The 22,348-nt window shown below is 46.1% G+C and overlaps 1 protein-coding gene across 6 annotated transcripts; it reads left to right on the top strand.

The window, feature by feature from the left end:
* Positions 1-288: 288 nt before the first annotated feature.
* mag (myelin associated glycoprotein) lies at positions 289-17,870 on the top strand. Of its 6 annotated transcripts, none has more exons than XM_034288832.1 (12): positions 289-375; positions 9,236-9,363; positions 9,633-9,706; positions 10,155-10,523; positions 10,848-11,144; positions 11,993-12,250; positions 12,664-12,924; positions 13,443-13,745; positions 13,979-14,078; positions 14,754-14,856; positions 15,272-15,325; positions 16,063-16,224. In XM_034288832.1, exons 3-12 carry the CDS (start codon positions 9,661-9,663, stop codon positions 16,222-16,224), a joined length of 1,953 nt encoding a protein of 650 aa, XP_034144723.1. In that variant the 5' UTR covers positions 289-375; positions 9,236-9,363; positions 9,633-9,660. The 6 variants fall into 6 exon arrangements, with proteins under 6 accessions (XP_034144723.1, XP_010903637.1, XP_012986618.1 ...); XM_010905335.5 differs by lacking the exon at positions 289-375 and adding an exon at positions 4,328-4,476 and having other exon boundaries at positions 16,063-17,870; XM_013131164.4 differs by lacking the exon at positions 289-375 and adding an exon at positions 4,328-4,476 and having other exon boundaries at positions 9,236-9,373.
* Positions 17,871-22,348: the final 4,478 nt, after the last annotated feature.

Below are 22,348 nucleotides of genomic sequence, written 5' to 3'. Positions count from 1 at the left end.
GCTAATGTCCACGAGAGACAAATATAATGTTTCTGTCAATGGAATACAAACGTACCTTGTGTTCCTTTATATTTATGTTTCTTAAGGGAAGAAGTGACAGCCAGTCCTCTAATAACTAATGCTATTCCCGCCCTACAACCTCCTTACAGGACACTGGTTAGGATTTCAGTCCTTGTAGTATAAATGCAATTTAACGCAAATTCACTCACTAATGTATTAAGCATTTGGGCTTTTCGTTAGTTTTCTTGGATTGCTTCACCAGTAGAGAGAGGAGAGAGGGAAGGAGGAGGAGATGCCTGTGGAAGACTAGCTGGTTCCTGTCTGCTGCTGGGCATTAGAGTTAAGCTTCTGACTGGGTGCTGATCCACTGATAAGGTAAGAGCTGCTATCTATTCTCTGGAGTCATTGCAATGTTAGCCTTAAGCTTCCAAACTAATACTTACATTTCATTGATTTTCAATTAACCTCCATTAATTGCAATTTACCACGACTCTTACTTTCCTACACTGTAAATTCTTAAGAACAACATTGTCCTTAATGCAATCAGCTTCATGTGGTGTGTTACTGGTTTGGTGGTGTGCTGATTAGCTGTCGCTCTTTCCATTGTATTTGCCTTCCATACCTCTGTATCAAATCCTCTGTATTTGGGGACCATTAGCTCTTGCAGTTTTTACATGAAAGTTGACACGTTACATTTGTTATGTTAGCCCGGTGTCTTTCATGTGTTTTAGCCTCTGTTCTGGCTGTCTCACACAGGCTTAGGCTGTGTATGAAGGAGATGTGATGAGAGTTTGTTGGTATGTTTGGGTGACTCTGAGGTGTGAAAGCTGTCAGGGTTTGGTACCCAGTAAGGGTTCAGCAGCTTTCTGACGGCAGGAGTCTTTCCTTCCCTCATCCATGGTGTGTACATATCAGGCTGATAACAACCAACACGTATCTGCTATTTTGGTATAGCTGGTGGAAGTTCATGACATCATGACTCACACTGAGTAGTGTGAACGGGTGTTATTTGTAATGTGTCTATATTCAGAAGTGTAACAAAAACAATTATGCTTGTGTCAATCTACCAGATATATTTTGTGGATACTGTGAACAAAACTAACTTCTTTGAATGCTTGAAAGGATGAACCCATTTTAGCTTTTTGATATTAGGATGAGAGGACCTGGAGCTCGAGCCAAAAGTTGACTAATTCACAAGATAGAGGGAGAGTTGGGGATGAGGCCAAGTAGGTCACAGATTGGGGAGTAAATCCCCTGTTCGGCTAACAGAACAGTACTGTCACATCCAACAGTCCAGTGATCAGATTTGGACCCAACAATAGCTGGACCACATGGACAGGATCCTATGTTTGCTGTCATGCCTAAACCAGATGGTTCTGAATGTACAGGCCAATCCTGGGTTCAGAAGGGACCTTACCAGACCTGTGTTCTGAATATACAGTGGATATAAAAAATCCACACACCCTTCTGTCAGGTTCTTGTGATGTAAAAGAATGAGACAAAGATAAATCATGTCAGAACTTTTTCCACCTTTAATGTGACCTGTAATGTGAACAATTCAATTGAAAAACAAACTGAAATCTTTGAGGTGGAAAAATACAAAACAATAACCTGGTTGCATAAGTGTGCACACCCTTAAACTAATACTTTGTTGAAGCAACTTTTGATTTTATTACAGCACTCAGTCTTTTTGGGTAGGAGTCTAATTAGCATGGCACATCTTGACGAGGCAATATTTGCCCCCTCTTCTTTCCAAAAGCGCTCCAAATCTGTCAGATTGCGAGGTCATCTTCTGTGCACTGCCCTCTTCAGATCACCCCACAGATGTTCAGTTGGATTCAGGTCTGGGCTCTGGCTGGGCCATTACAAAATTTTAATCTTCTTCTGGTGAAGCCATGCTTTTGTGGATTTGAATGTGTGCTTATGAGAAGCTGAAGAGAAACAGCCCCAAAGCATGATGCTGCAACCACCATGCTTCACTGTGGGTTCACGGTGGGCTTATGCTCTGAGATGCAAGAAAATGTCAGGAAAATCCTACTATAACAGCTAATCTTTATTTGTGATTAATCAGAGTCACTTTAAATGATGGCAGGTAATGATTTCTATTTAACATGTTTGAATGTGATTGGTTAATTCTGAACACAGCCACCTCCCCAGTTATAAAAGGGTGTGCACACTTATGCAACCAGGTTATTGTACGTTTATAATTTTTTTTTTTATAACATTTAAAAAATGGGCTTAGAAGTCTAGGGTTTTTCTCCATTCTGGGCACCTGTCTCTGGTACATATGTACTGCTGCAGCGTGGGTTCGAACCCCCCCCCCCCATGGCTGTTTTAGTAAAACCTCTATCTTTCCCTGCTTTCTCTATCAATGAAAGCATACATTCCAGAAAATATACTAATTAAAACCAAAAACGAACATAAATTGCAATAAACGTTAGTCAGTGGGTGGTATTTATTTTGTTTAGAGAAGTGAGAGGACCCTTTTGATCTGAGGCATTTCAGATACTCTGTTACTGTTCTGAAACCTGTTACTTACTCCAGCCTGTGCCGATGTTCTTACAGCTCTCTATTCCTTAACAAAGGAGAGGCATCCATCGATGACACATGGAACACAACAGACCCTTTCTTGGTGTATATTCTTCTGTCCCACCCTTCCTCTCAGGCCTGGCCCTCACTGTACACTATGCATAGGAGGATGGTGCTCGTGTGTGTGTCTCTGTTTGGCGATGGTAGTGGGCTATTCACTTGAGTGTCGCCATGGACAAACAATGGGTGACAAATGCGAGACTAAAAGCCAGTAAGGCGATGGGTGGAATAAGCTAATGCCACCAGGAATGAGAAAATCTGACCGGAGCGAGAGAGGAGCGAGAGAGGAGCGAGAGAAAAGGGGATTGTTGTGATTAAAAGAGAATTATATGTGCACATGGACTTCCCAGTGTTGTGTTGTGTCAGGCTCGAGCTGTACTGTTCTCCTGCCCCAGCAGGACCTGGGAGACAATGGCTACTGTGTCGGCGGGGGGTGGGGGGTGGGAGGGAGGGCGGGCAGAGGGGTGAGTGGGTGGGTGGAGGAGTCTTGGTTGGGGAGGTTCAGGACAGAGGAGCAGATTCTCATGCCATTGTGTTTTCACTGCATTGTGAGGTTGTGCCTTGCTATTGGTTGTGCGGCCTGATGTTATCCATAAGCTGTCCAGTTCCTTTGTATTGTTTAAGTCTCTAAATAACTGGCTAACTTAATGCTTGTTTTCTTTAGAGACCAACCTTCAACTGCATGCGTCTCACTGTCAGACATATGAAAATATTATATTGAGACATCATGAGATGGCTATCACAATATGGATAGATAAAATATGATAATTGTTGGTTTTTGGTTTCTAACAGTATTTTTGACTTATCCTCAGGCCCTCAAACACCACTGAATATGTTTATAATGCAGCCAGTTACCTCAGCTGTGGACCAGGTGCCACGTGAGACTGCTCCCAGTGGGAACATACATTTTCGGATAGGAACATCTTTTACACTCCAACCCTTTCTACGTTGTTGTAACCAGTAAGAAATGCTGACATTGCATTCTTAAAAGTACACACTAAGATATGGTGATTACTGGGTGTATCTTAAAGTGATGTAAATAGCCTCAACAGATCTGTTTGTGCAGTCTGCCCTTTGGTCAGGATGTATAGGCCGGTCACTGTGCCCTCAAACAACAGATCAGGGTGATTTGGTTTCAAGTCAATGTTTGAATGTTTTTGATATCCAGGTGTTTACAAGATGTTGGTAGTCGATGCATTCTGACATGTTGCTCAGGTTGCAGCACCAAGTCATGTAGCTGGTGTTACATAAGGGCGTTAGCCTCCGAGAGGTGGGTGTGGGTCTTCATCACAAAATGAGAAATGTTTCCGTACGACGGCATTGTTCCTATCTCCAAAATCTATCTTCATGCTTCCCCCTTCCCCCGGGGCCCACACAACGTCCCTCATCCCCGTTTGGCACAGTAACAAGCGCTACCGATCAGGAATTCGCCACTCCATCAAACCAAAATAAACGATATGCTGGGATAGTTGTGGTGTTAGACTAATAGCCGTGTTAGATGGAGAGGGTCTTGGGGCTCTTCACCCGTGCTTGTTGGTTCGAGTTGGGAACAGTGCTGTCTATTGTGGCTAGGACCGGAGCGGGGTGTGGATTTATGAATGGACGGTCCTCGGGGCAAAGGTCTAGAACAATGCTGGTACACTGAGAAGACTGATTTCCATATGGAAGGGGGAGGGGGTGGTAGTTTACCCCCCCCCCCCCCCCCCCCCCCCATGTCGATGGGGCATGGTACAGAGCGTGGCGAGAGGTCTCTTGGTGGCAGCGAGAGCGGTGGCGTGACGGTCAGCGTGTAGCAGTGCGCGTTGTCAGGGACAAGTTGGTCGCCACTATTGCTAGAAACCCGGGAGAGAGAGAGAGACGTGTGGCAGCACTGGCCTACCTTCACAGGTGAGTGACCGCAGTGGACGACCAGTCTGATGGAGTCAGGCGGTCCTATCGGCCGACACTGATGGCTGACTTAGACTGATTGGAGTTTGTTGACCTGGTCGCTAACAGCTTCTCGGCCACTAACGTTTTGGGGTTGAGTTTAGACGGATTGCCGGTGTCGCGCCTGGACGTGGTTTTCTGCGGTGAATGTCTAATGGCCAGTATGTCTGTGTGAGGTTTCAGTAATCCAAATGTATTGAAAATGGTAAGGAATTGTTCCTCCTCATCCAGGTCTTCCAGGTCTTGATTTTCCTTTGCCGAAAACGTGAATATGTACTGTATATTATAATTGATTTCATTCTTTTATGTTGAGTGGGTGATGGAAGGGTCAAATAGGCAAGTGAGTAATGAATGTGGGGTGGTAATGTGTGTTTCTCTGAGCGGAGGCTAGTAAAAGCCATACAATAAGCACAGGACAGATTTTCCAGTCAGAAATGGGTTCCTGTTTTTGCCAGAGTCCAACCGCAGTGACTCAGAGTTATTAAGCCAGCTACAACAGCAGATTAAGATTCTAAATCCAAATTCAGTCTGTAGTGTCCTTCTGAAAAACAATATTATTCGGTAAAAGACCTAATAGGAGCGAGGAACACAGTGGGAACCGAACCACTCTCATCTATACGTGTTGCTAGTTTGGGCTTGGAAACGGCTTTACTCTCTGAAGTAGTGGGCTTGGCCTCCTGCCTGTGAGCCTATGCTGGCGACTGCTGTTTGTCGCCACCTACTGGGCGGGCCGGAAGAGAGAGCGCTTTAATGACAGAGGGGTCCTGTGGCTCACCATCTGCCCACTGTGCCGGGAGTGTGTTGGGCAGCGCTGTTCAGGATACTGGTCCAGAGACACATGGCTGCCAGGTAGAGGATGCACACATTAGTGAACGCAAACACACACTACAAACACTCTCGTCTGCCTCCTCAAATACATGCAGATATATATTCTGGACCGACACTGTACATGTCAGTTGGACTGTAACTGTGTGCTTGTCTAGCTTGGACATTCATGATTACGGTGCTGAAGAGAGCTTCTAACTGGGAGCTCGGAGTGCCTTGTGTGTGGGATGGGGGAGCGGGTGTGTTTTAAGACCATCTGCTCCTTGGAGTATTTTAGGTGGGGGCCAGAGCTTGTGGACCAGCGAGCGTCACAGGCAAACAGCAATGCAAGCTGTGAGAGGGCCTGTTCCGGAAAATTCCTCCAGTTTCTGCATCACACAATGGGCAGTGTTCCGCATATAGGGTTTCCTTTATTCTTCTGAAAACGGCAGAGCGCTCACACACATACTGTATATGATACTAAGAATACTAATGTTCTTGGCGGAGTTGGTTTGTTCTCTCGGGATGCTTTTGGGCCTTTTGTGATTGGTTGATCATTTGAAATCTGCGACATGGGTCAGGTTAATATGGACACCAAAGGTGTCTTGACCTGTTTCTGTTCTCCTGAATCTGTATAGATAGTGGTAATCACGTTGTTGCCCTGATGCACGTCATGGAAATGTGTTTTCTCTCTGAGTAATAACTGAACAGAAGACATTAAACAGGCCTGGAGGTCTGGAAATAGAGGGTATGTTGCATGTCAGCTAATTTTTTCAGGGAGAATTGACAACTCATCTCCACAAGCAATACTACAATTTACAGTTCTGTCAAATACACACACAATGATGTTCCAGTATCGGGCCTTAAGGACACATCTTGTGGTGATGGGGAGTCAGAGGGCAGTAAAAAGAATCAAGTATAAGTGTCATGTAAATACACTACATGGTTTACACCTGTTTGTCAACTGTTCAACACGCCCTGCTCATTGACTAAAAAAATGATTCATTGAATGTAGAGGAGGAAGATTGAAATGACACTGTGCTTTACTATGAACATTGACAACAAAAGATAGCGCGTCTGTCTTTTGCTCACTTGGCCAAAATACAGAAGCGGTATGACCATTGTGTTTACTGGAGGAGGTAAAGCGAGCACTCCTTTCAGACTAGCTTCTCCAGGACTGACGTTCCTAGCCTAGCCTAATACTGAATGTGTGCTGCTGTTTTTAGAAGAGGGCTGCGTTTCAAACTACATTATGCCCGCCGAACTCATACCTGAGTAAGTTATTTGCTGTAATTTTTCCAATACACAGTCAATCATGAGTCAGAAACGGAACATCGACGTTCATGCTGCCGTACACGCTGCCTTTATCAACAGCGTGAACAGTGAGGGTGGGGGAGGAGGAGGTGGGACTGGAGAGGAGGCGGAGGAGGAAGGTCACATAGCAGCTGTGTTAACGTAAAGGACCGCGGTGCGTGGTGTGTCGTCTCGCCGTGTCCAGTCTGCATGCGCGTGTGTGTGTGTGTGCGTGCGTGTGTGTAGGGGGCTGTGGTATGCTACACATTCGTTTGTTGGGGCTCCAGACTATGAAGGAGGTATTGACTCAACGTACTAACTCGCCCCACCCTGGCCCACTCAGTCCCTCCTCAAGTGTGTTTGTCCAGGGATTCCCTTGAAACACACAGGGTGGATGCCATCATTTGGCCCTGGGTTTAAAGGCTCTTGGAGACAGTGACTCACGCCACTCGAGCCTTAATACCGCCGTGAGATGAACGTATTCTTTGTTGGGCTGATGTGTAAAGTAGGAGGTCCTCTTTGTTGCCTGTTTGACCCCATCGTCATTTGACTCCCACGAACATGCCTCAACTAGGAAAAACATGGGGTGTGTGTATGCAAATGCCCATAGCACTACTTATAACAACCATAGATACTTATCTCCTAGAAAGAATATCACCGTTTTAAAGGTTTAATCACAGCTCAGACTTATCATTCAAATACCATTTATGGTTTCTCTCTCTTTGTTTCATTGCATTTAAGCATTTTGTCTTTTAAATCATGTTTTAAAACATTTAGTCAGTCGTGAGACAGGATACAAGTGGAAGGTTCCAAGTGTGGGGATGGTAGATTCAGAATGGTTCAAAAAGGAAGAATTTTTGGATCTGTATTCACCCGGGGCGTGCTCACCGACGTGTTAATGGCAGCTATAGTGATATGACTCAACTTGGTCATTATGGGCTCAATTGCTTCTTTTTGCATATAGGAGAACTAGCTTGAAGGTTGTCTGATTCTGTCTTTTCCATTTGACCTGGGTTGAGAGTCAGTAGCCTTGTCCATTTGACCTGGTTATGTGAGTCAGCAGCCTGGTCCATTTGACCTTGTTGTGAGAGTCAGTAGCCCGGTCCATTTGACCTGGTTGTGAGTCAGCAGCCTGGTCCATTTGACCTGGTTGTGAGAGTCAGTAGCCCGGTCCATTTGACCTGGTTGTGAGTCAGCAGCCTGGTCCATTTGACCTGGTTGTGAGAGTCAGTAGCCTGGTCCATTTGACCTGGTTGTGAGAGTCAGTAGCCTGGTCTATGGTCTGAGACTGAGAGGCGTGTCAGACCATAATGCAAAGGGCGATGGAGCAGAGGAATGCATGGAGTGGGCCTAAGAACAGGCAGAGAAATGTCTGAATGCATATTCAGAACTGCCCACCACAGCCTGCAGCTCAAAGTCTGTCTCTTCCCCACTCTCTTTCTGTCTGTCCCTCATCTCTCCCCGTCCCCCTGTCCCAGAACCCATAGAACAGGACAGCCGGGGATTTTTCTAACAGTGGAGAGCCACGAGGGAACCAGGCGCCGGTAGAACCCGAGAAAAGGAACCAAGAGGGAACTGGAGCCTGGTGCTGAAGCTAGTATCAGGCAAGTGGTGTGTGGCTGGTCTTTGGACTGGCCATTTGTCTGCCAATCAATGGCTCTCTTGTTGTTGCTGGTGGTGACAGTGCCTTGGCCTTCTGGCTGTTCTGTTCCTCCTGGGTGATACATTACATCTTGGGGTTTTGTCTAGTACAGATGGCGCAGCTTGACGCAATGTTTAAGATGTTTTACACTGGCATCAGTTAGGATTGTGCTAGGATACAGAGGTTTGGTTTAAAGGGGTCCAAGTGTTTAGGCCACCAGCATATGTGCCGTGCCTTGTCTAATATGGATTTCAAGTGCGTGTGCTGGTGTGTTCCGTGAGGGGTATGACCCGGTTGGCTAACACTATAGGGAGCGCGCCGTTTGTGTGTGTACGCATGAGAACGTGACGTAGCGCATGCCTCAGCCTGGAATAACCTCTCCCTGTTGATGTTGATTTGTGTGAAACCAACTGAATCTGCCCTTATTTTCAGTGGGAACACAGCTTATCAGCCTATAGCCTATCTGGGGACATGGTTGATGCATGGTGGTTTTAATCATGGAGATCTTTAACACAATCCACTCTTAGGCCTACCATCTGCAGCCGCCTGCTGCTCCGGTAGGGGGGAGGGGGGGGGCACGTTGGCGCCGTCCATTGCATCATGCATGACAAGAAGTGGGGGAAACCGTTTGATAGAGAGTCTAAATTGGCGAACAATTGACAAATGAAGGAACGATGGGTGACGGCACGATGTGATGTAGTGAATAAGGTTTGATCATGGTTCTGGGCCGAGCCCAACAGTGACTTTCTATGTCTTACGTATGTCTATGGCCTAATGGGTGACGATAATAGCTCTCACACTGCGGGAGGCCACAAACAGGTGCCGTCTGAGAAGTGCGTGTGAATACTGTGTGTGTGTGGTGTGTGTGTGTGTGTGTGTGTGTGTGCGTCCGTATGTGTCACCAGCCTTTTGTCCATCTCGGGGAGCAGAGCTGAAGTCATCGCCTGATGCTGATGTCACTTGTTGTGTGAATTTTTACAGAAGCTAAGGAGCTGGCTGTTGAGCTGTCTGGATGTGATTGGGCGCCCTCTAGTGAACACTGCTACTACTACGACCACCAAGCTCTGGAGTCTGACATTTTCTACTTTTTCATCCTTACGCAAATCAAGGTGATTGTCAGTACGTTCTATAACCTATTCACATACATTTTGACCAGAGTTAATGTTAGCTGAGTTCTGCTGAAATCGACCAGGTACCATCCTAATATGTCAAAACATTTAACCATTTAAGCCACACAGTTCGTCACCGCAATTTACAATGAAAGGTTATTCACCTGTCTTACATTATCGGTTATTATGATTGGAAGCCCATAGGGACAAGGATGTATGTCACTTAGGGACGTTTTTGCCGGGTAATTCCAGTGTGTGTTTTGTTCCAGAGGTCTCTGGTCCACGGTTACGGAGACCATGTGGGGTTTGGAGCTGCTAATACCTCTGCTGCTGATCATCAAAGGTACGTTCCCCCATCCCAGTGTTCAATGGGAATCAGTCTCCATCACCACAGTAAATGCAGTGATCTACTGTAGAAAAGCGTTGCAGCTGAATCCGTGTTTTTACTGCCTTGACCTGTTTTTAATGGGTGTGAACACTCAAACAAAAGGCAACAGAACAGGCACAGGGTGTCTCTGGCTGGCACAGGCCTCAGATTATCCTGCTTTTCCAGTCCTGTGGGATGGCTGGTTGCCTTCCATCTTTCCACCGTCCCTCTCAACCTCACAGTGGTGGCAGTGGTAACGGAAACATGCTTCCTCGGCAGGCCTTGAGTCTTTACCACCTCACCACTCCCAATGTCCCCCTGTTAACCTTGTCACCGTGTTTCCCTTTAGGACCTTAGATGTGTTGTGGAACAGTTTCTCATGGTTTCCATTTCCAATCGTTCCTCCCTCTCTCCGCCCTGGTAGATGTCAGTGGCCAGTGGAACGTGTGGGTACCGCGGGACATCTCGGCCATGACTAACTCCTGCGTGGTCATCCCCTGTACGTTCATGTACCCGTCGGGCATCCGGCCGTACCGCGGCATCCACGGCATCTGGTACTTCGGCCAGCCCTACCCACAGCTCTTCCCACCCGTGGTGTTCAAGTCCCGAACGGACATTGTGCACGAAAGCTACAAGGGCCGCACCAAGCTCCTGGGGGATCTGCACCAGAAGAACTGTACCCTGCTCATCAGTAACATCGGCACTGAGCATTCTGGGAGGTACTACTTCCGCGCCGACCTGGGCGGAGCCAACATCTATACCTACCCAGACTTCTCGGAGCTCAAGGTGCTGGGTAAGCCTGCTGAGGTGACCCTGAGGGGCTGTTTTAGGAAAGCTGCGTTTAGAATCGTAAAACAACCATTGAGGGGCTGGATTGGCCAAGCCTGGTCCAATAACTGTTGCGTCTGTCTTGCCAACGTCTTTGGGAATGGCACAGCATATAATTGACTCTATAAGTCAAGCACGGATTGGTCTACGACCTGGCTAAGGGAAAGGCACTAGCTGCTGTTACGAGTTGAATGAGTCGAGCTTTAAGGAGTAGGGTTTTGTTTGAAATGCATTTTTAATCGTGTAACATGTTGAGAATCTTTATTAACACTTAGTATGTCCTCCTTAGACCAGCCCAACATTGACATCCCTGAGGAGATAGTGGCTGACGAGAATCTGGAGTTGACCTGCTACGCTCCCGATAACTGTCCAGAAAACAGCCCGGAGATCCAGTGGATGTACACAGACTACTTGCCCGAACCAGAGTACACCACAGACTACGTGGAAGAGAGCAACACGGCCGTGCTGTCCAACACACTCTCCTTCATCCCCAGGCCCATGCACAACGGTCAGCTGCTGGGCTGCAGGGTGTTTTACCCAAACACCACCCTGGTCTATGAAAGACTCATCTCTTTGGACATCAAGTGTAAGTGACTGACTGACCATCACATGTACCCATTAACCTTGTAGTTGAGACACAACAGGGGACCCATTAAGTAACCAAGGGGATTATACCAATATGTAATACTGAATCCTGCCAACTCTGGCAAATGTAATAGTACCAGCCGTTCCACTTCAAATAGTGCAAGAAGAGTCCCCTCCGTCTGATATTTCTGCAGTTCATTGGCGTTTATGAAACATTATTTTGTTAAATTAAGCTAATTGATTGCACATTAGGACATGAGAATTCCAAATAAATGGTGAGGTGCCACCCAGGGACCCCATACCAAGCCCGTCCAAGCCCGCCCCAGCAGACAGTATGCTGTCTGTTCTGTGTTCTTTGGAGCAGTGGCATTATCACAATTTTCACCTAACAATGGGTACATCACCATCTAGTGGTCAAAGCCCAAAATCACATTGAACATTTTTTTTTTCAGTGACACGTCTTTGAACATAGATAAGTCCCCATCCCTAACTTTGCTGAGAATACGTTTGAATGTTTGAATGAGCAATAATCCAAGCTTCAGCTTTGTAACACTTGCCAAACATATGGAACTGATCATGCTAACTGATTGCCATTTTATTGTATTCCTCATGTCTACTTGCCAGAGGACGTTTGGTGCAAATCAGATATAGAATATTATGTAATTGCTGACTGATCAAATCAAATTTCAACTAAATGATTCCAGTCACATCTGTTTGTAATCTGATGGTGTGGTGGCATGGTTGAAATGACATGGACTGGCCTAGTAACAACATATTTTAGCCTAGCATACATGATGATGCTGATGTCGAAACACTGAGTAGATTCCCTTCCCCTGTCCTCTCCCCCAGACGCCCCTCGCTCCGTGTGGGTGAACGTGTCGGCGGAGGTGATGGAGGGCACCTCGGTGACGCTGCACTGCGAGGTGGACAGCAACCCTCCACCTAGGATCTCCTGGCTGTTTGGGGAGGAGGAGCTGCTGTGGGACACAGCCTCCAACGTCTCCCTCTCCCTGGACGATGTGAGACCAGCCCAAGAGGGCATCTACACCTGCGTAGGGGACAACGGCTACGGTGCCATGAACACCTCCATGTACCTGGCCGTCTCCTGTGAGTGTCCGAATGCAACATGGAGTGGTTGCGTGATTTGTCAAGAAGGGATATTTCATCACGTGAACCAAGCTGACCCATAACCTGTAGAATGTCACTGGCGCTATGCTGATGCTATAAGGCTCCTCTGGGTTTTTTAGGTATATGTGCTTGGACACATTCCATAGCCGTGACATTAGTGATATACCACAAACCCCTGAGATGCTTTATTGATGCCAAAGCAATTAGAACAGTTAAAAGCAATTATTTGTCACACTCTTGGTACAAAACGTTGGATAACGCACTAAGTTGACAATGAGCATTCAGGACCAAACCACCGGGTGGATAATGATGTTTCTCTTTCTCTGAATATTCCTCCACCTCTCATCACTGCCCTGGTCTCTCTCCAACCTGGTTCTGGTCTCTCTCTGCAGATCCTCCCCGTGAGCCTGTGGTGAATGGCTCCCTGACCGTCCTTGAGGGTTCCTCTGTCTCCCTCCACTGCAGCACCCAGGGCGGCCCGGCACCCACCCTCACCTGGCTGAAGAACGGCGAGCTGGTGGGCACCATCACAGCGGAGCAGCTCTCTGTGCTGGAGTTGCTGGAGATCACCCCGCAGGACGACGGCCTGTACCGCTGCCTTGCCGAGAACGAGCACGGTCGTGCCAGCAGTTCCCTCAACATCACCGTGGAATGTGAGCGGGTCACTGGTCGTACTGTAATGTTTACGAAAACACATGACATGGCGTTCATTACTATTGTGTAAAGCTGTGTTTCTCAACCCTGCTCCTGGGCGCCCCCCCTGCCCTGCATGCTTTAGATCTCTCCCTGCTCTGTCACACCTGATTACAATGATCAGCTCATTATTAAGTCCTTCATGAACTACATCAGGTATGTTAGGGCAGGGAGAGATCTAAAATATGCAGGGCAGGGGGACATCCAGGAGCAGGGTTGCGAAACACTGCTGTAGAGTATTGTAGCATGTATTAGCATGCTGAAATATTTAATACATTTTGTTAGCATGCAGCTTGATTTTATAGGTCTTAGCATGTATTAGCATATAGCATTAGCGTATGCTAATACAAACCAACCCATACCTCACTATGCATAAAGACATATCACTTCCTGCCCACGTTTTGTATTGTATCTACTGTGGTTGGCACCATTTCACCAGGTCACATTATTGGTTAATATTGTGATTGTGATTCTTCAGATGCCCCTGTCTTCCTGGAAGAGTCCAAGTGCACGGTGGTGAGGGAGGGTGTACAGTGTGTCTGCATCGCTACGGGCAACCCCGAGCCTACCATTGAGTTCTTCTTGCCTGACAAGAACATCACCATCAATGACACGGACGGACGTTACAACTACTACACACATACGGACGGCCACACATCCACAGGCATGATCAAGCTGCGGGAGAAGGGCGAGCGCCTGGGCAATGGCGCTGTCAATGTGCACTGCAGCATAAGCAACATGTATGGCTCCGAGAGTGTTCACCTGGAACTGCAGCAGGAGAGTGAGTACAGGAGAACACCACATCGGGAACCATATGCTCTCTAGCTTGAGCCTACATTTGGACGACGATCATAAACTAGCAGAAATACATTCAGTTTATATCGTAATGTTATTATTCATATAGGCTTTCTATTTGGAAGGTTTAGGCCTTGAAATTACAACCACCTAAATTGAACGAAAGCTTTGCTAGTGCTAGATCTTGTTGTCCCCTTCAGTGTAAATGTCCTGTTTCAGAGAAGTACATGATGGCAGTGATCGTTGGCACCATCGGCGGTGTAGCTGTTATCGCCTTCATCATCGCAGCGGTGAGATACGTGGGACACAACAACAAGAAGTGAGTATCCATCCTCCATTCACTGTGACAGGGGTCCACGCGAGTCACAGGCAGTCATTTCCTGTTTAAATTGACGTTACGGAAACACTTCAGCCTAGCCATCCATTCTAAAACACCTCTGTGTATTAATGAGTGAATGATTGATCGATGGTCGGACGGACGTGAGAACCATGGTCATAAGTGATGCTAACGCCAGAACGAGTTCAGTTGATTTGCCATTGCTAGTCCCTTTTCTGAACTCCCTGGAGATGAAGATCCAAAATGGCTGCCGGATGAAAGTGCTGTTAACGAGCCAGACTAACCGTAGCCTATAGTTTGCAGGCAAAATTCCCTGCTTCCACACTGCTTTGTATCCTTGACCTGCTATGCAAAAAATACAGCCTTACTTAACTAAGGAGCTTCAGCATTAGCGATATGTCCTATTGAGACAAAAGCTGTAAACTGTAAGTATCAAGAACACCCCAGGAGAGGGTGTCAGCTTGACCGCAACTAAACCCATGAAATAATAACCGCAACCAAGAACGTAGAGCGCAACCGTGAGCCTTAGTCCTGGTGATTATTAATCTGGTTGGGAAACAGGCCCTTGTTTTAAAATGGATGCCCAGGCTTGGAGTGTCGCCCTGAGTTAGCTAGAGGCCATGAGACCGAGTCTGATCTTGTGACTCCGTCCCCCAGAGAGAATGGCAACCCTGGGCAGGACCTGGTCTCTAAACTGGAGAACCCAGCGTTGTACTACAGCGCAGTCAAGAAGGACAAACAAAATCTGAGGAAGAAAGTGGTGAGACATGTTGTTGATGATGATGTCTATAATGATGATAATGATAAATAATAAGCATTCTCAGATCTGTCTTAAACGGCAGAATAACAGCTGAGTCTGATATTGAAGCCCGGTCGGTGTCAAGAGGCCTTTTGATTGATCTCTTCGTCTTTTCGTTGATGTACTGTATTTGTAACGTCCGTTCCTTGGCATCAATATAATCATAATTATGAAACCAAATATATGATGTTTCATACTTTTTTAAACCTCCTCAGCCAACTACAGGGCAAGTCTTTTAGTCCCAGCTCCACTAGAGCTACCTATCCCAGTACCACTGGAGTAGCTGCGGCCATAGCCTTTCCCAACCACTGTTTTCTCCTGCTTCATTGCTTCTCTGCGTTCTTCTGTCTCTTTTTCTTCCCTAACTCTTGCACAGCTTAAGACAGAGCTTCTGGGCTCAAAGTTTAACTCCATTCTAGAGGAGAGCACGGTAAGGTTCCTAAACACCGCCATGCCCCAACCTCAACTCAGTCTCAATGGTCCCATCCACATCCCAGACAGCAACATTAGTATGGCCCACATCCGGCCCACAATGGGTCCACATCCGGCCCACAACGGGTCCACATCCGGTCCACAACGGGTCCACATCCGGCCCACAACGGGTCCACATGTACAATGTTACCAATCAGTTCTCCTTCCTTTCATCACCGGATGTTTTGGACCTCTTAGTTGAAAGCGATCTGGTACAGACCTGGAAAACCAATGCGGACAACATTCTAACCAAAATGGCAATGTTCTAACCGACTATGGGAACTTGTTAGGGCCACAAACCTAAGGCTGGTGTTTGCCCATGAGGCCAGAAGTGCCAAAACTCCCTCCTTGAGCCTTGTTCACATTGGGACCGGATCTGGGCCACACCGTGTTACCAAATAACCTGCCCTGACGTGCCGTCGTCTGCTGTCTGGGATCCGCTTCCTCCTCCTGCACTAGCTTTATTCTACACTACCGCTGCAGCATGGTTGACTGGACGCTAACAGTCTAAACCGCCCCCATCTCCCTTTCCGGCGCCTCTGCTCGCCAACACCCATTAACCTCCTTTCTCCTCAAAGGCTCTCATGTTCATTCTTTACACGCTCTACGTTGTGAGGTGTCAGTGGTATTGGTGGCACTGCGATGGGATGGCGTCGTTTCTGAATGAGCCTTTTTCTCTTTCCGTACCTCCAACAGGGAGAAGAGGGGGATTATCAGTCTGTGGGCTCTTTGGCAGACCTGGAGAGGCAAGAGCTGAACTACGCAGCCCTGGAGTTCCTGGGGGGGCGCTCCAGGGATGGGGGGGCCTCGGGCAGAGGCGATGAGCGCAGCGACTACTCCGAGATCAAGGCCAAATGAACCGCCATCCTTCCCTGACCCCTCGTCACCGCGGGACACAGCGGCAGCCTCACGTCGTACGCCCCCTCTTCAAACATCTTCCCCCCTCTCTCCCAGACATCCCATTTTTCACCAAGGTCCCACGTCACCTCCCCCCGTCCCTGACCTTGTCAACCCCCCGGCCTCCAGGGGGAGCCCCAGTCACATCTCACCACCCAGGACTGCTGGTAGCTACTTGCAGGGCCGAAACAAGGCCCAGTGGACAATGTAAAAAGCTCTCTGTATTATCAGCAGCTGTCTGTCTGTCTCCCAGCTCTTATACTAATCATTACAGTGCATTCACTCTAAACAATGCTGATTGGCAGGCGTTGGGTTACTTAGTTGGGTTGTTTCATTTACCCACTTTGACCATCCATAATAGTAAATATAATTCTGGTTCATCTGGTCTTATGTCATCACATGCAATGATTGGACACTGACACTCCTTTAGCTTTGACAGAAACTAAATGTATGAGCTCCCTAAGAGCTTATGCACATTCCATGGCTTTGAACATTGTATCTCAATGTTGGTACATGTAAATATTAACCTAATGCATTTTATTGTCATTATATTTATGGGACAATTGAAATTGCAGTGTATACACTTAAACATACTATCGAATGTGCCCCGAAAAAGTGAAAACCACATTCCCTGAAAAAAAACCCACCAGATGTTTCAACCCATCTGATACTTAAACAAACCCATGTTTAGGTATTCCAAATAAACATAAATATATCATGTCATTCACTCAAACTCAAGCCAACTGTCTAGGTTTTCATTCCACCGTTTAAGTGGGTTACCAAATAATCTCAATTGGGCTGTTTTTACCCCAGCACTTTTTGGGGTATGACTTCATGTCCCTCAAAATGTGGAAAGTAAGTTAGCTACTGTGTTGTACATCCTGCTCTATCATCTCCATTCTCTGTTGCTCATCCATGTCCTCACCATTCATTGGTGGCATTGCCTTCATGTTTGGGTTACAGTACCACATTTCCAAGGGCTTCCCCTCTGTATGTCAGCCTACGTAGCATGTCTTAATCAGACGTAGACTGGTTAAACCAGACTGAATGCAGCGCTCACCATTGTTTCACCGTGAAATGTATTCAGATCAGCAGGGCCGGCTCCAGGCATAAGCAAAATAAACGGTTGCTTATGGCCCCCAGACCGCAAGGGGGCCTCCAACGGCTAGAGAGCCACTGACTGATTTTGCTTAGGGCCCCCAAAATGTTAGAGCCTGCTCTGCCGATCAGTTAGTTTACGGCTTACTGATTCCTCCTCCTAGTTTGGCCAGTCATGGTCCTTCTCCGCTGTGTCCGCTGCCAGTCAAAGTGTCAGGGAAAGGAGTGTGTTTTGTGCATTTTCTTTTGCGGCCATTATTTCTGACATTGGATCTAGAGAATGAGTCACCTCCTCTCTCCTCCAGATCCTGGTGTTGTCAACACTGACCGGTCTTAAACAAATGTTAGATAAACAACAAGTCCAAACCAGTCATCTTCATCTTGCAATTTCTGTTACCAGTCAGAGTTCTGAAGTCCCGTGTGCTGTGACTTAATAGGTTTTGATGAAGAAGATATGATACTTTTGTATGTATTTGATTTCATTAAAAGAGAGAAGGTGGATACTATTATAGGCTTGTCAAGTTTTCATCACAAGGTTCAGCTTTCATCACAAGAGGTGGCCTGATTTGTTCTGTCCTTAGTGATTATAAACACTGCGTTGTGTTTTGGGGGAAATGTGCCAGGGTAACGCAGAATGTTGTGTTTGTGCTGTTGCCTTAGACTTTGTATTTTTTTGTCTTCAATTATTTGATTGATCTGGCATATATGACTCCACTGCAGCACGTGCATGGCAGGCCAAAGTGTATCTCGTTGAGACAATGTGAGTGTGTGTGTGTGTGTGTGTGTGTGCGTACGTACGTATGTAAACAGTGCTGAAGATCAGAAGACACTGATCACTGTGGTTCTGTCGAAGTATCACAACTGAGACAGTACCTCACAAAATGTGTTCTTTCGATGCTTGTGAATAGTGAAACCGATGCCTGATCTTAAGGGTTGCATCAGATGCTTGAACGACATCAAACTAAAGCTGAAACCAGCTTGTTGTGTCATTCAAATATACTTGATGAACTCATGTAATGTAATCCCCATTCTAACTAATGGTATAACTACATAACATTTACTAAATGTTAAAATTATATTAATATGCTGCACATGAATGGCAATGGGATACATGTTGTATATAAATAGCCTGCATGACTATTATGTGTGAATACACCACCGTGCGGAAATGCTCAGTATTCCAACAATGGTTTAAAGCTGGATGCATTTTGGGTAACAACTGACCACAGTGTCACGAGTTTCACAAAATGCTGCCATAACGGCTGTCGTTTCTGGTCATGACCACTCTATGTCGATATACTAACCACTGAATTTAGTCACAATCTTCTATTTATGTGACCTAGTTGGCCTGCACTATGATGATGAAAATAAGCTGACACAAAGATTTGTGCCATTAGTGTCAAGTCAGTGGTCAAGCCTGTGTCAGTTGTCAAGCCTGTGTCAGTTGTCAAGCCTGTGTCAGTGGTCATGACTGTTACAAACAACCTTGTTTTGTCACTCGGTTTCAAAACATGTAACCCAACAAAATGGACATCCGGTTAGTTAAACTTACTGTTCGTTCTCTTATTTATTTGCAAACCTGGAAACAAAAGGGAGAAGTGTTTTTCATGTCTTACCAACATTATTTTTGTCATTTAGCTAGTTTGCTGTTAAGCGGATTTGTACTTTCTTTACTTAGTGGTGATTATAATTATTATTGTGATGATTTATATATATATATATATATATATATATATATATATATATATATATATATACACCATTGACACAATAATTTAGATCAGAATTCTGCAATCTTCTGCAAATTAGCGCTCTTAGTACTTAATGACAATTAGAACTCTACCATGTTGTTTGCTCAATCTCTTTTATTTTACAAGTCTATCCTGCCTCAAGCAAAGCCTACTTCAATTCCAAACACAAATAAATAAACAAAAGAAAATCTGACCAGCTGAGTTTGTTATTTATACTCACCTCCAAAAAAGTAAGAATATACACCCAAAATGTTATGTAAATGTATTATTTTACTGATATATTATTATTACACCACAATGTTCACATAAAGGGATCGCTCCTTAAGACAGTGAACCAAGTTGTCTTGGCTATAAAAAGTAGGCAGACAGATAAGAGGCATGTAGTTGAAATTAAGAATGGGCTAAATGAGTAACCTAAGTCATTGTCAAGGATGGGCTACAGTATTACAGCAGACAACCCCGCTGTGTTCCACTCCGATCAGATAAAACCAGAAGAATTGGCCACACTGGGAACTGGATCACCGAACAACAGAGGAGTGGAAAACAATTTTGGTCCAATGAATCCTATTTCATTAACACCAATTGCAGTACTGAATATAGTAGCATAAAGGAAGCATATTATGTTGCAACCAGGGCTTGACATTGGCACCGCCCACCCGCCAAATGCGGGTGTAATTCGGCTGTGGCGGGTAACGCAGTCACTCTTACTAGCCACTTTGGCGGGTGGCATTCTATATATATACACAGGGTTTTTCCTGCTTTCAAAACTCAAACCAAAATCTTGCACCGTCTCTGTGTGTTGGTATGGTAAAACATGATTTTGTACGGGAGATTAGACATAGTGTCAATGAAATCTGGCAACCAGGCATACAGGACCACACCGGTCCGGACATCGCAGAGATGAGTAACGTCAGAAATACAAGTGGATCTTAGTTTTCTTTTGCACCCAATCATGTCAAAATATTTCAATAAAACGTAATAACTTCAAACTACATCCAAGCCCCATACATTTTTTCTGGTGACTTCTAGTATAGCCTAAAATTACAGATTTATTTAAAGAGATATTGTGAGACAAATGAAGGTGACTGGTGAAAAGATAATCAGGGGGGTTGCGGTTTGTGGGTATCCCTTTGGTTGATGCCTGGCAATGTGGGTGGATTGATTTCCTGCCTGTCGGAGTACCTGGTTTGGGGGGCCCGTTGCTGTCCCTGACCTTGTCCACCTGGTCATACTTTTGACATAGTCTAGAATCAAATAGACTCTGGATTTAGCCCAGATACATTTATTTATTATTCTTAATATCTCACCCGGCACAGCCGGAAGAGGACTGGTCACCCCTCTGAGCCTGGGTCCTCTCTAGGATTCTTCCTAAAATTCGGCCTTCTTAGGGAGTTTTTCCTAGCCACTGAAATTCAACACTTCTGTTGTTTGCTCCTTGGGGTTTAAGGCTGGGTGTCTCTGTAAACTGTTGTTGTACAAAGGGCTTTATAAATAAATTTGATTGAAAATTTGATAATCAGATAGGGTGTTTACTGTAACCAAAAACATTGGGCTATATATGCAATTTACACAAGGCAGATTTAACAGTTGTCTTTTTCAAGTTTGTAGCCACATATTATATAAAGTATTTTGGTAGAGTGCGAGGGTTGGGGTACCATCTTTGCCTAATTTTGAGCCAGGAAAACCCCTGTGTGTGTGTGTGTATATATATTTATATATCTGGGATGGCAGACCGGGGTGGTGGTCCCTCTTTTTAAGAAGGGGGACCGGAGGGTGTGTTCCAACTATAGGGGGATCACACTTCTCAGCCTCCCCGGGAAAGTCTATGCCAGGGTTCTGGAGAGGAGAATACGGCCGATGGTAGAACCTCGGATTCAGGAGGAACAGTGTGGTTTTCGTCCGGGCCGTGGAACACTGGACCAGCTCTATACCCTCGACAGGGTGATGGAGGGTTCATGGGAGTTTGCCCAACCAATCCACATGTGTTTTGTGGATTTGGAGAAGGCATTCGACTGTGTCCCTCGTGGCATCCTGTGGAGGGTGCTTCGGGAATATGGTGTCCTGGGTCCTTTGCTAAGGGCTGTCAGGTCCCTGTACGACCAAAGTAGGAGCTTGGTCCGCATTGCCGGCAGTAAGTCAGACTTGTTCAAGTGTGAAGTGGTGGGGATGAAAATCAGTACCTCCAAATCCGAGGCCATGGTCCTCAGTCGGAAAAGGGTGGCTTGCCCACTTCAGGTTGGTGGAGAGTGCCTGCCTCAAGTGGAAGAGTTTAAGTATCTAGGGGTCTTGTTCACGAGTGAGGGAAGGATGGAACGGGATATTGACAGACGGATCGGTGCAGCTTCTGCAGTAATGCGGTCGATGTATCGGTCTGTCGTGGCGATGAAAGGTCAATCTACGTTCCTACTCTCACCTATGGTCATGAGCTTTGCGTCATGACCGAAAGGACAAGATCCCGGATACAGGCGGCCGAAATGAGCTTTGTCCGCAGGGTGACTGGGCTATCCCTTAGAGATAGGGTGAGAAGCTCGGTCACCCGGGAGGAGCTCAGAGTAGAGCCGCTGCTCCTCCACATCGAGAGGGGTCAGCTGAGGTGGCTTGGGCATCTGTTTCGGGAAGACCTAGGACACGCTGGAGGGACTATGTCTCCCGGCTGGCCTGGGAACGCCTCGGTGTCCCCCCGGAAGACCTGGAGGAAGTGTCTGGGAGAGGGAAGTCTGGGCATCCCTACTTAGACTGCTGCCCCCACGACCCGGCCCCAGATAAGCGGAAGATGATGGATGGATGGAATTAAATCACAAATGTGGAGGTATCTCACAGCTGCCAACACTCATCGCTATGTTGAGGTTATTCAAGATTTAGTTACAACCATAGTTACCATCGGTCTATTAAGATGAAGCCTGCTGATATTTGTGAAGAAAATGTTGACTAGTTCTCAAGAACCTGTATGGTACAGCATAAAATGAGAGGAGCGTTTACAAAAGGCTGTGAAAAAGGGTACACAGATGAATATTTTACAATAACTGAACGCATTCCTCGGGTACCTCCTGTATATAGAATAAAATATTACAATGGTGATGTGATAGTTGGGACCTTTTATGAACAGGAATTACTGAAAATAATCGGGGACATGTCTATCCAAACAATACGAGTTCAAGCTATATCACAAAATTTGTGGAATATGTGGAAGACTTTTACATGGGGTGAAAACGCATTTGAACTACATGACTCGAATA

The sequence above is a fragment of the Esox lucius genome, chromosome 20 (genome assembly GCF_011004845.1).
Source record: "Esox lucius isolate fEsoLuc1 chromosome 20, fEsoLuc1.pri, whole genome shotgun sequence".
In the NCBI taxonomy this organism is placed as follows: domain Eukaryota; kingdom Metazoa; phylum Chordata; class Actinopteri; order Esociformes; family Esocidae; genus Esox; species Esox lucius.
The sequence above is the reverse complement of the archived record's forward strand: the minus strand, read 5'-3'. Positions and strand labels throughout refer to the sequence as shown.

Excerpts from the sequence above, each read along its gene's own strand:
- mag (XM_010905335.5), top strand. The coding sequence starts at position 9,661 with ATGTGGGGTTTGGAGCTGCTAATACCTCTGCTGCTGATCATCAAAG. Across the intron at positions 10,524-10,847 it reads CTCGGAGCTCAAGGTGCTGG|ACCAGCCCAACATTGACATC; the intron begins GTAAGCCTGCTG and ends TGTCCTCCTTAG. Across the intron at positions 12,251-12,663 it reads CATGTACCTGGCCGTCTCCT|ATCCTCCCCGTGAGCCTGTG; the intron begins GTGAGTGTCCGA and ends CTCTCTCTGCAG.